We start from the raw sequence: 12,790 nt of genomic DNA, 5'->3' as shown, positions 1-12,790 counted from the left end.
GGTCACGGGGCGGTGGGGTTGGTTGGTGTGGGTGTGTTGAAGTGTTCGGTCACGGGGCGGTGGGGTTGGTTGGTGTGAGTGTGTTGAAGTGTTCAGCCACGGGTTGGTGGGGTTGGTTGGTGTGAGTGTGTTGAAGTGTTCAGCCACGGGTTGGTGGGGTTGGTTGGTGTGGGTGTGCTGAAGTGTTCGGTCACGGGGCGGTGGGGTTGGTTGGTGTGAGTGTGTTGAAGTGTTCAGCCACGGGTTGGTGGGGTTGGTTGGTGTGGGTGTGCTGAAGTGTTCGGTCACGGGGCGGTGGGGTTGGTTGGTGTGGGTGTGTTGAAGTGTTCGGTCACGGGGCGGTGGGGTTGGTTGGTGTGGGTGTGTTGAAGTGTTCGGTCACGGGGCGGTGGGGTTGGTTGGTGTGGGTGTGTTGAAGTGTTCGGTCACGGGGCGGTGGGGTTGGTTGGTGCGGGTGTGTTGAAGTGTTCGGCCATGGGGCGGTGGGGTTGGTTGGTGTGGGTGTGTTGAAGTGTTCGGCCACGGGGCGGTGGGTTTGGTTGGTGTGGGTGTGTTGAAGTGTTCGGCCACGTGTCGGTGGGGTTGGTTGGTGTGAGTGTGTTGAAGTGTTCAGCCACGGGTTGGTGGGGTTGGTTGGTGTGGGTGTGCTGAAGTGTTCGGCCACGGGGCGGTGGGGTTAGTTGTTGTGGATGTGTTGAAGTGTTCGGCCACGGGGCGGTGGGGTTGGTTGATGTGAGTGTGTTGAAGTGTTCGGTCACGGGGCGGTGGGGTTGGTTGTTGTGGGTATGCTGAAGTGTTCAGCCACACTTTCTTTTGCCGTGGAGATTTATCAACTTTCAAGTCTGCCAGACTACTCAGAGCCTCTGCTCTATCACTAACTCCATCACCTTCTCAATAGAAAAAACTGATGCCAGTATTCATTTAGAACCCCACCTAAATCCTTCGATACCGTGCATAAGTTAGCATTGTGCATGATTCTTTCCCACATTAGTTTTTTTTTACTTTTAACATACTCATAAAATAACTCTGGATTTCCTTTATTTTTCTACCATTATTCCTTCATACCCCCTTTTTGCTCTCCTAATTTCCTTTTAAAGAGTCTGTTTGCATATTCTATACCCCTCTAGGGCTTCTGCTGGTTTGAGCACTTGGTATCTGCTATAAACCTCCCTTTTACTCTTTATCCAATCTTATATATCTCTTGATATTCATGGTTCACAGAATCCAGTGGTCCCTAAAAGTATCTCCTTCCAGTTCACTCTGGTCAAATCATAACTGATCTTATTCAAATTTCCCTTTCCACGGCTTAGCACTTTGACTTCAGGCCTACCATTGTCCTTTTCCATAACGATCTTGAATCCAATGCAGTTGACTTGATTTGATTTGATTTATTATTGTCACATGCACCAAGATACAGTGAAATGTATTGTTTTATGTGCTAACCAGACAAATCACACCTTACCTAAGTACAACAGGGTAAGAGAACAGAATGTAGAATATTGTGTTACAGCTACAGAGAAGGTACAGAAAAAAATTAATTCTAAAATATGAGGTGCCCATTCGTAAGCCTGATAACAGCAGGAAAGAAGTTGTTCTTAGATCTGTTTTTTAAATTCTTTTGGGGGACTTGGGTGTCACTGGCTGGGCCAGCATCGATAGCCCATTCCTAGTTGCCCTTGAGAAGGTGGTGGTGAGCTGCCTTCTTGAATTGCTACAGTCCACTTGCTGTTGGTTGACTCACAATGCCAGTAGGGAGGGAATTCCAGGATTTTGGCCCAATGATTGTGAAGGTATGGCGGTATATTTCCAAGTCAGGGTGGTGAGTGGCTTGGAGGGGAATTTGGAGGTGGTGGTGTTCCCAAGTACCTGCTGCCCTTGCCTTTCTAGGTGGAAGTGGCTGTGGGTTTGGAAGGTGCTGTCTAAGGATCTTTGGTAAGTTTCTACCATAGATAGTACACACTGCTGCTACTGAGTGCCGGTGGTGGATGGACTGAATGTTTGTAGATGTGGTGCCAATCAAGCGGGTTGCTTTGTCCTGGATGGTGTCAAGCGTCTTGAGTATTGTTGGAGCTGCACCCATCCAGAAAAATGGGGAGTATTCCCTCAGACTCCTGACTTATGCCTTGTAGATGGTGGGTAGACTTTGGAGTGTCAGGAGGTGAGTTACTTGCTGCAGTATCCCTAGTCTCTGACCTGTTCTTGTAGCCACTGTGTTTATATGGTGAGTTCAGTTGAGTTTCTGGTCAATGGTAATCACAAGGATATCGACAGTGGGGGATTCAGTGATGGTAATACCGTTGAATGTCAAGGGCGAGTGGTTAGAGTGTTTCTTATTGATGATGGTCATTTTCTGGCATTTGTGTGGCACGAATGTTACTTGCCACTTGTTGGCCCAATCCTGCATTTGAGCACGGACAGCTTCACTATCTGAGGAGTTGCAAATGGTGCTGAACATTGTGCAATCATTGGCGAACATCCCCATATTTTACCTTATGACAGAGGGAAGGTCATTAATGAAGCAGCTGAAGATTGTTGGGCCTAGGACATTACCCTGGGGGAACTTCTGCAGAGATGTCGTGGAGCTGAAATGACTGACTCTCCACAAGTATAACCATCTTCCTTTGTGCCAGGTATGACTAACCAGCGGAGTGTTTGCCCCATTAGTACATGTTTTCAAACTTTTGATTCTTTTCCCTGATGGAAGAGAATATAACCACGGTGAGAGGGGTCTTTGATGATGTTGGCTGCTTTCCTGAGAAGTGGAAATTGTAGATGAAGTCAATGGAAGGAACATAGAACATAGAACATAGAACATAGAACATAGAACATAGAAGAATACAGCGCAGTACAGGCTCTTCGGCCCTCAATGTTGCGCCGATCTAAGCCCACCTAACCTACACTAGCCCACTATCCTCCATATGCCTATCCAATGCCCACTTAAATGCCCATAATGAGGGAGAGTCCACCACTGCTACTGGCAGGGCATTCCATGAACTCACGACTCGCTGAGTAAAGAACCTACCCCTAACACCTGTCCTATACCTACCCCCCCTTAATTTAAAGCTATGCCCCCTTGTAATAGCTGACTCCATACGTGGAAAAAGATTCTCACTGTCGACCCTATCTAAACCCCTAATCATCTTATACACCTCTATCAAGTCACCCCTAAACCTTCTTTTCTCCAATGAAAACAACCCCAAGTGCCTCAGCCTTTCCTCATACGATCTTTCTACCATACCAGGCAACATCCTGGTAAACCTTCTCTGCACCCGTTCCAGTGCCTCCACATCCTTCCTATAGTATGGCGACCAAAACTGCACACAATACTCCAGATGTGGCCGCACCAGAGTCCTATACAACTGCAACATGACCTCAGTACTCCGGAACTCAATTCCTCTACCAATAAAAGCCAGTACGCCATATGCCTTCTTCACCGCACTATTTACCTCGGTGGCAACTTTCAAAGATTTGTGTACATGGACACCAAGATCCCTCTGCTCATCCACACTACCAAGTATCCGACCGTTAGCCCAGTACCCCATCTTTTTATTACACTTACCAAAGTGAATCACCTCACACTTAGCTACATTGAACTCCATTTGCCACCTTTCTGCCCAGTTCTGCAGCTTATCTATATCCCGCTGTAACCTGCCACATCCTTCCTCACTGTCTACAACTCCTCCGACTTTCGTATCATCCGCAAACTTACTCACCCAACCTTCTAACCCCTCCTCCAGGTCATTTATAAAAATGACAAACAGCAATGGTCCCAAAACAGATCCTTGCGGAACACCACTAGTGACGGCACTCCAAGATGAACATTTGCTATCAACTACTACCCTCTGTCTTCTTCCAGCCAGCCAACTCCTAATCCAAACCTCCAACTCACCCTCAATGCCATACCTCCGTATTTTTTGCAGTAGTCTACCATGGGGAACCTTATCAAACGCCTTACTAAAATCCATATACACCACATCTACTGCTTTCCCCTCGTCCACCTCCTTAGTCACCTTCTCAAAGAATTCAATAAGGTTTGTGAGGCACGACCTGCCCTTCACAAAACCATGCTGACTATCCTTGATCACATTATTCCTATCCAGATGTTCATAAATCCTATAAAGGCTTTTTTTTTTCTGATGGACTGGGCTGCATTCCCAACTGTTTGTAAAGTCTTGCAGTGTTGGGCAGAGCAATTGCCATACCAAGCTTTTATGCCTCCAGATAGATGCTTTCTGTGGTGCATTGATAAAAATTAGTAAGAGCCATTGTAGACATGCCAAATTTCCTTAGCCTTCTGAGGACGTAGAGGTGTTGGTCTGCCTTGTTGACTATAACGTCAACAGGGATGGAGCAGGACAGATCGTTGGTAATATTGATTCATAGAAACTTGAAGCTCTCGACTATGTCCATCTTAGCACCATTGATAAAGAGACAGAAGTGTGTCCTCCACTCGACTTTCTGAAGTTGATGACCAGCTCCTTCATTTATAATCACTGTCCACAAAATGCTCCTCCACTGATATTTTAACCACTTGCCTGGCCTTCATAACCTAAAATTAAACTGAGGACTGCTGCCTCTCTAGTGAGGCCTTCTATGACTGGTTTATAAAGCTCTCCTGGATGTATTTTAAAAATTCAGCTCTCTCTAAACTTCTCACACAATTACTACTCAAGCTAATGTTGGGAAAATTGAAATCCTCTATCATGACCTTATTATATTTACACTTATCTGAAATGTGCCTGCATATCTAATTTACTATTTCTCTTGGATGTTAAGGGGCCTATAATACACTGCCAACAATGTGATTGCTCTTTTGTTTTTAAGTTATACCCACACAGCTTAATTTGAGGAACCTTCTCCTGTTATTGGATCTCCCGAACCAAGTGTCCAAATAAGTCCTGCCCAGAAAAGCAGGACCAATCCCAAATAAGTAATTGCTGCCCCACCAGACTCAAATGCCAGTGAAGTAATGAAAAGTGTCATCAACAGGTTATCCAGTAGGCGAAACCAAAAGAGAAATTGTTGGAAAATCTCAGCAGGCCTGGCAGCATCTGTAAGGAGAGAAAAGAGCTGACGTTTCGAATCTAACTGACCTTTTGTCAAAGCTAAAAAAAGGGGAGAAATAGGGAGGTATTTATACGAGGCTGAGAGAAGGTGAGTCATGGCTCCAGAAGCAAAGGTAACAATAAAGAGGTGATAATGACAGTCCATAGAGAGATTATAGGGAGATTAGGAGCTGTGAATGACCAAGGCTGAAGCCAGTGCTGTGTGACCCCTTTTCTCAGCCTAGTATAAATACCTCCCTATTTCTCCCTTTTTTTAGCTTTGATAAAGGGTCAGTTAGACTCAAAACGTTAGCTCTTTTCTCTCCTTACAGATGCTGCCAGACCTGCTGAGATTTTCCAGCATTTTCTCTTTTGGTTTCAGATTCCAGCATCCGCAGTAATTTGCTTTTATCCAGTAGGTGGTTACTCAGCAACAGCCTGTCTAAGCAAAGTGCCTGAGTAAAACTAGAGTCAGTGGGAACCTGGAGAAACTCCTTTGTCGTTTGGAATCATACCTAACATAAAGGAATTAGCTGTTGGTAATAATGGTCTTGCTCCTAGGACATCACTGCAGTTTCTCAAAATAGTGCCCCTGGCCCAATGATTTTCAACTGTTTCAGCAATGACCACTCCTGCTTCATAATGTCAGAAGTTGGGATGTTTCCTAATGATTGAACTGTGTTCAGTTCCTTCCATATCTCAATACTGAAGCATTCCATGCCTGTATGCATCAAGCCCTGGACCTCTTTCCGACTTAGGCTAAGTGGCAAGCAATATTCACTCTCACAAGTGCAGGCAATGACTGTCTCAACCAACATAGTGTATAAGCACCCTTCCTTCAATTGCATTCAACTCTTCCACATCCTAGGGATAATCATTGATGAGAACCTAAGTTGATCAATCACCAAATTACTGAATCTTCAACTGCAATTCAGAGACTGAGAATTCTGCAGTAAGTAATTCACTTTGGCTTTCCAAAGCCAATCCAACATTACAAGGCATGGGTGAGGAGTGTGATAGAATACTCTCCACTCGCCTGGATGAGTGCAGTTCCAATAACACTCGAGAAGTTGTACATGATCCTATCCACCATCTTCAACATTCACTCCTCCATCACCAGCTCACAGTGGCAATGTGCAACATCAACAAGATGCACCAAGTTTCCTTTGTCAGCATCTTCCAAACCTGTGACCTTTACCATTTAGAAGAACAAGGGCTGCAAGTGCATAGAAATGCCACCATTTCCAATTTCCCTTTCCAGTCGCACACCAAACTTACTTAGATATATAGATTGCCATCACTTATATTTTGCTGGGTCAAAATCCTGAAAGTTCTCCCTTAACACACTGTGGCTCTTCACTCATTGGACTGCTGCCATCCAAGATGGTGGCTCATCATGACCTTTTTGAGGGCACCTGCCAGTAAACAATTAATTTTGATTTTATCAGTGACACCTGGATCTCATGACTCCACCTCTTTTAAAAAAGACTGCAAAACTTGTGCTGCATCTATGACTGTTCATACATAGCAATATCCTATGTGTGACTTCTGTGATTTGTATATGAATAGAGTTTGCTGCTTGGTCCAGGCAGACACTGAGGCTGCTAAGCTCTGACAGCAGCAACAATGACACGGAAAATAAGATGGATGGTCATTCACCCCCATTTCTGTATTACCACAGAATGTCCCCCAAAGTCCTGAACTTTTAATTTGTCTTGATTTGTAGGTGTGGAGAGTCCCACACATGCACTGAGGGCTGGTGCAGATCCTATTGCCAGGTCAGCTTCAACACTGTATGTCACGTTGGCAGAGAAACACCAGTACGATAGAAACCTCAAAATTATTCTACATCCATGTGGTAAGCTTTATCTTTTATTTCAGGAATCACAACTTAATTATACTTGTAATAACACCTGCAGCTGTGTGCACAATGTTCCTTTCTGTTTCTGAGACTGAAGAAATAGTTTAAAGTTAACTTTCTTCATAGTGTTTGTGCTGGATCAGATAGGACAGAGTTATACATATTTAACTGCACTCCCCTTTCAATTTTACATTCCAGTCATTTTAATGGAGCACAGCACCAGGCTAGGTATAATGTAGATGTCCATTCAAACCCTCAATGCATTCAAGAGGGACTGAATTCTTTTGAGCGCTGCAGTTCTGTCATTTGCCTCAGAAATAAATCTGGCAATATCTATCTGAACTGCATACATAAGGTCAGCAGAACAGGTTTCACACTTTAGTTTGTGTCAATATGTAAAGCAACTTGTACATGATCCTATCCACCATCTTCAACATTCACTCCTCCCCCACCAGCTCACAGTGGCAATGTGCAAGATCTGCAAGATACACCAAATTTTCTTTGACAGCATCTTCCCTTGGAATCAATGTATACATTTACTGGGAGACTTGTACCCCTTTTTGTATTTATCTTTTAAAATTACATCTTGTAACTTAAGTTTCTTTCTGTTAGCTTTGCTATATTTCAAAGTCAGTTTGAATGGGTTGTTCTCCCCCAAGTCATGTGTGGTTCATTAACTTGAAAGGAGGGAATCCAATATGTAAACATTTTGTGGGGCTTTGCCTACTACTGAATTAGATGCTTCTTGCCTTACATATTTAAGGCCACATTTTCGGATCAGTATTATTTTAACATTAGTGGTCAATAGTCAATGGCACGTGATATTCGCCTATATTTATTCACACACTATTATATAACTTCTTTCAAATTAGTCTGCAAAATTCAACAAATAAATTAGCAGTCAAAAGTCTCCTTGAATATAATCAGACTACTTACTATCTAACCATGTAATATGTCCCATCAAAATATGTTTTCCAGTGATATTTGCCCATTTTCATGTCACTCACAAATATTGAAAATATCAGTGGTCCCAAGAAAATCTCTGTCACACACCAATCTTTTTCAACCAAGTGAAACAATTTCCCTTTCTCTTGCCATACCAGATGCCTGCTCATTTTGGAAATTTGTTATCTGCTCCAAGAACCTTAAACTTTCCTACTTGTTTCACACTTTGTTCAAGTCCATTTGAAAATCCAAATAAACTTTTGAAAAATTGATGTATTTGTGATGCTGCTAAGGATTGCATTTGTTACCTATCCCTAACCACCTTTGAATTGAATGGCTTGCTTAACCTTTTCAGGGGGCAGTTGTTTTGTGTCTGAAACTGCATGTAGGTCAGACCAGGTAAGATTGGCAGCTTTCCCTCCCTAAAGGACATTAGTGAACAAGACAGTATTTTGCAACAGTTGATCATAGCATCATGGTAACTATTATTGAGACTAGCTTTAGGTTCCAGCATTTTTGCATTGAATTCCATTTTTTTTGCACTATTTGGACCATGTCTGCAGAGCATTTTCCTGGTCTCTGAATTATTAGCCTGGTGACATTATCACTACAGCAGTAGATTAATAAGGCATAGTTTATGTTTCGGATTGCTCCCTTACATGCCAGTGTTATTTATGGGTTCAGTTAAAAATCACACACCAGGTTACGGTCCAGCAGGTTTATTTGGAAGCACTAACTTCAGAGTGCTGCTCCTTCATGAAGTGGTACCAAATAAACCTGTTGGACTATAACCTGGTGTGTGATTTTTAACTTTGCCGACCCCAGTACAGCATCGGTTCCTCCACATCATGATCACTTTATGCGTTCATCATCGTATTGGACTTTTCTCTTCCTTAACTCAACAATATTGCTATAAAATAAATTGGTAAATAATTATGTGAAGTGGGGAAAATAATTTGGGGCATCAGGTTTTCATCCGGATACTGGCAAATTGAAAAATATTAACTAAAATAAGAAAGTGTTGGAGAAACTCAACAGATGCGATAGCATCTATGGAGAGTGAGACGGCACGGTGGCACAGTGGTTAGCACTGCTGCCTCACAGTGCCAGAGACCCGGGTTCAATTCCCACCTCAGGCAACTGACTGTGTGGAGTTTGCACATTCTCCCCGTGTCTGTGTGGGTTTCCTCCGGGTGCTCCGGTTTCCTCCCACAGTCCAAAGATGTGCAGGTTAGGTGAATTGGTCATGCTAAATTGCCCGTAGTGTTAGGTAAGGGGTAGATGTAGGGGTATGGGTGGGTTGCGCTTCGACGGGGCAGTGTGGACTTGTTGGGTCGAAGGGCCTGTTTCCACACTGTAATGTAATGTAATCTAATCTAATCTAATAAAAAGAGTTAATATTTTGAGTCCAATATGACTTAGTCATAGAGTCATACAGCATGGGAACAGACCCTTTGGTGCATAATTGTCCATAATCTCAAACTGAACTAATCCCATCTGCCTGCACTTGACCCATATCTCTCCAAACATTTCAGATTCATGCATGTACCAAATGTTTTTTAAATGTTGTAACTGTACCCACACCCACCACTTCCTCTGGAAGTTCATTCCACGCACGAACCACTTGACCAACATCTTCAGTTTTTATTTCAAGTGTCCCTATATCAGCTGTTGTCGTAACTAAAATCAGCTAGTTCAATACTATTCTGGTATTCAAACTAGCCTGTAACTCAACCTTACACTAATATCTCCCCACTGAATCATCTGAGAAAATAAATATCATTAATTTGTTGATTTATATTACATTAGATTTCTAGATAGTGAGAGGTGAAAAAGAGAATAAATGGGAATTAGTCAAAAAGTTGAGTTTAGTATAGAACTTCCTCTGATGAAAGTTGTTTTAATTAATTTTTCTAGTGATGTTTCATTTGAAATATCAGTATCACTAAATCTAATATTTTCTGTTAGTAAGATCATTAGAAAAATTCACACATTGGGCAGCATTTTCTTTAATTGCAAGTGGCATCAATTTTCTTAGCTTCAACTATCTGCCAAGTAGTATGTTTAAAATACGCATTTAATATCGTAGGACAAATGCGGAGGTAGTTATCTGAACATTTCTGGAGAAAATGACATTTCAGAATTTGACATTCTTGTGGAAAGGGCAAACATTAATTGCTGTGAAATCCTAGAATGCAAGACAGATTTTTTTTAAGTGGGTGTAGAAATTTACATTTTTAATGTCTTTCTCTTGGTTTACCAGAGCCTCATGTTCCACACATTTTGCTGGAGAAAGGTAGCATGAGTTTTGAGGAGTATGAATGGCATATTAAAAGTAGACGGGACTTCAGCAGAGTCATAAAGAAAGACTCTAACACAGATAAAAAGGTAAAAACCAGCCTTTCAAAATAACTTAGACAAAATTGGAATCCGTGAGCATGTCTTTGTTTTTTTAACTCCAAAGAGATGTAAGCTCATTTTCTGGAAACATGGCCAAACTTCTTGAAAAAAATGGCTGCTCTTTTACAACTGCAACAAATCCACAAAGCAGTAGACTTTATGTCTACCCTATTCATCTATATGAAAAATGATCTTTGACAGAGAAAACTTAATCCATGTCACTAGAATACATTGATAGCTTAATGGTTCCAATTATATCATCATTGCTTCACTTGTGTGAAGGACAACTTGAAGTCCCCAGCTAATGGATAAAGTAGAGAAATAGAAGAGCAGAATAAATTTGATATTGACTGGACTATGAAGGTATCATTTGTCCAAACTGTTAACTTAAACAAGCATTAAGATTGAAATGTAGAGTAAATAATGCAAATGAAGCTGAAGTAATTGCACAGAGGCCCACCCCCATCACCAAGTCATCCTCTGGTCCAGCCAGCTCAGAGTCAGTCCTCAACTGAGGAGATATTAACCTCCTGGTTATATTTTTTTCTTATTTTATGAAACGGTGCGAAATGCAAACAGTTAACAATAAGCAGCCATACACATAAAGATACTACTTACAGGGGAAAGGTCAGCAAGGCCAAACCCCAAACCCCACCGTTAACACGGAAATGTGGACCGGCCTCAAATCCCGCCTTAGGTTATCAAAAAGGAAATAGTAACAAACTCATACAAGACAGTCTAATCAAATGAACAATAAAACAGTGCAAAGAACTCCGACACCCCAGCAACCCAGCAAACCACTTACCCACATACAGCCAAAAGGCAGCTCATCCCTATACACCTCCTGGCTCTCGGTCCTCTCTGACACACCTTCCAGCTCTCCGTCCTCTCTGATGCACCTTCCAGCTCTCCGTCCTCTCTGATGCACCTTCCGGCTCTCGGTCCTTTCTGACACACCTTCCGGCTCTCGGTCCTCTCTGACACACCTTCTGACTCTCCGTCCACTCTGACACACCTTCCGGCTTTCCGTCCTCTCTGACGCACCTTCCGGCTTTCGGTCCTCTCTGACACACCTTCCGGCTCTCGGTCCTTTCTGACACACCTACCGGCTCTCGGTCCACTCAGACACACCTTCCGGCTCTCAGTCCTCTCTGACACACCTTAGAACATAGAACATATAACAATACAGCACAGAACAGGCCCTTCGGCCCACGATGTTGTGCCGAACATTTGTCCTAGCTTATGCACCTATCCATGTACCTATCCAATTGCCGCTTAAAGGTCACCAATGATTCTGACTCTGCCACTCCCACAGGCAGCGCATTCCATGCCCCCACCACTCTCTGGGTAAAGAACCTACCCCTGACATCCCCCCTATACCTTCCACCCTTCACCTTAAATTTATGTCCCCTTGTAACACTCTGTTGTACCCGGGGAAAATGTCTCTGACTGTCTACTCTATCTATTCCCCTAAACCTCTATCAAGTCACCCCTCATCCTTCGCCGTTCCAACGAGATAAAGCCTAGCACTCTCAACCTATCCTCGTACGACCTATTCTCCATTCCAGGCAACATCCTGGTAAATCTCCTCTGCACCCTCTCCAAAGCTTCCACATCTTTCCTAAAATGAGGCGACCAGAACTGCAGACAGTTCTCCAAATGTGGCCTAACCAAGGTCCTGTACAGCTGCAACATTACCTCACGACTCTTGAATTCAATCCCTCTGCTAATGAACGCTAATACACCATAGGCCTTCTTACAAGCTCTATCCACCTGAGTGGCAACTTTCACAGAGCTATGAACATAGACCTCAAGATCCCTCTGCTCCTCCATCTTACTAAGAACCCTACCGTTAACTCTGTATTCCGCATTTTTTTTTTTCATTTTTAAGCAGTGTGCTTACACTCCTGTTTTGTTTATTCTTTTTCTTCTTTTTTTGTGTTTTTTTTCTATTAACCCCCACAATTATTTTTTCCCCAGCACCCATCGTGTGTTTGTGCAGGTGTGACACACAGTGAAAGACACAAAGTGCACAAATCTTTATTCAGTTTCCACCACCAGGAAGACAGGAAAACACCCGAGTGTCCAGTGACAAGCACTGCCCTTCACATCAAAGGGCAATGCTATGTGTATTCAGCATTCTTATTTGTCCTTCCAAAATGGACAACCTCACACTTGACAAGGTTGAACTCCATCTGCTACTCCTCAGCCCAGCTCTGCATCATATCTAAGTCCCTTTGCAGCCGACAACAGCCCTCCTTACTATCCACAACCTTTCGGCTCTCGGTACTCTCTGACACATCATCTGGCTCACAGTCCTCACTGACACATCTTTCGGCTCTCTGTCCTCTCTGACACATCATCTGGCTCACGGCCCTCACTGACACACCTTCCGGCTCACGGTCCTTACTGACACACCTTCCGGCTGTCGGTCCTCTCTGACACACCTTCCGGCTTTCCGTCCTCTCTGACACATCTTCCAGCTCTCGGTCCTCACTGACACACCTTCCGGCTCTCCGTCCGCTCAGACACACCGTCT

The 12,790-nt window shown here is 43.4% G+C and overlaps 1 protein-coding gene across 6 annotated transcripts in view; it reads left to right on the top strand.

The window, feature by feature from the left end:
- Positions 1-12,790, top strand: part of vwa5b2 (von Willebrand factor A domain containing 5B2) — a 167,272-nt gene that overhangs the window by 97,377 nt on the left and 57,105 nt on the right. For all 6 annotated transcript variants that reach the window (XM_043702443.2, XM_087993475.1, XM_043702439.2 and 3 more), the window contains exons 7-8: positions 6,772-6,903; positions 10,115-10,239. In XM_043702443.2, the coding sequence (XP_043558378.2) occupies positions 6,772-6,903; positions 10,115-10,239 (257 nt within the window). The remainder of the gene's footprint in view (positions 1-6,771; positions 6,904-10,114; positions 10,240-12,790) is intronic.

The sequence above is a fragment of the Chiloscyllium plagiosum genome, unplaced genomic scaffold (assembly GCF_037043375.1).
Source record: "Chiloscyllium plagiosum isolate Xiang-an unplaced genomic scaffold, Cpla_swu_hap1 HiC_scaffold_13, whole genome shotgun sequence".
Lineage (NCBI taxonomy): Eukaryota > Metazoa > Chordata > Chondrichthyes > Orectolobiformes > Hemiscylliidae > Chiloscyllium > Chiloscyllium plagiosum.
The sequence above is the reverse complement of the archived record's forward strand: the minus strand, read 5'-3'. Positions and strand labels throughout refer to the sequence as shown.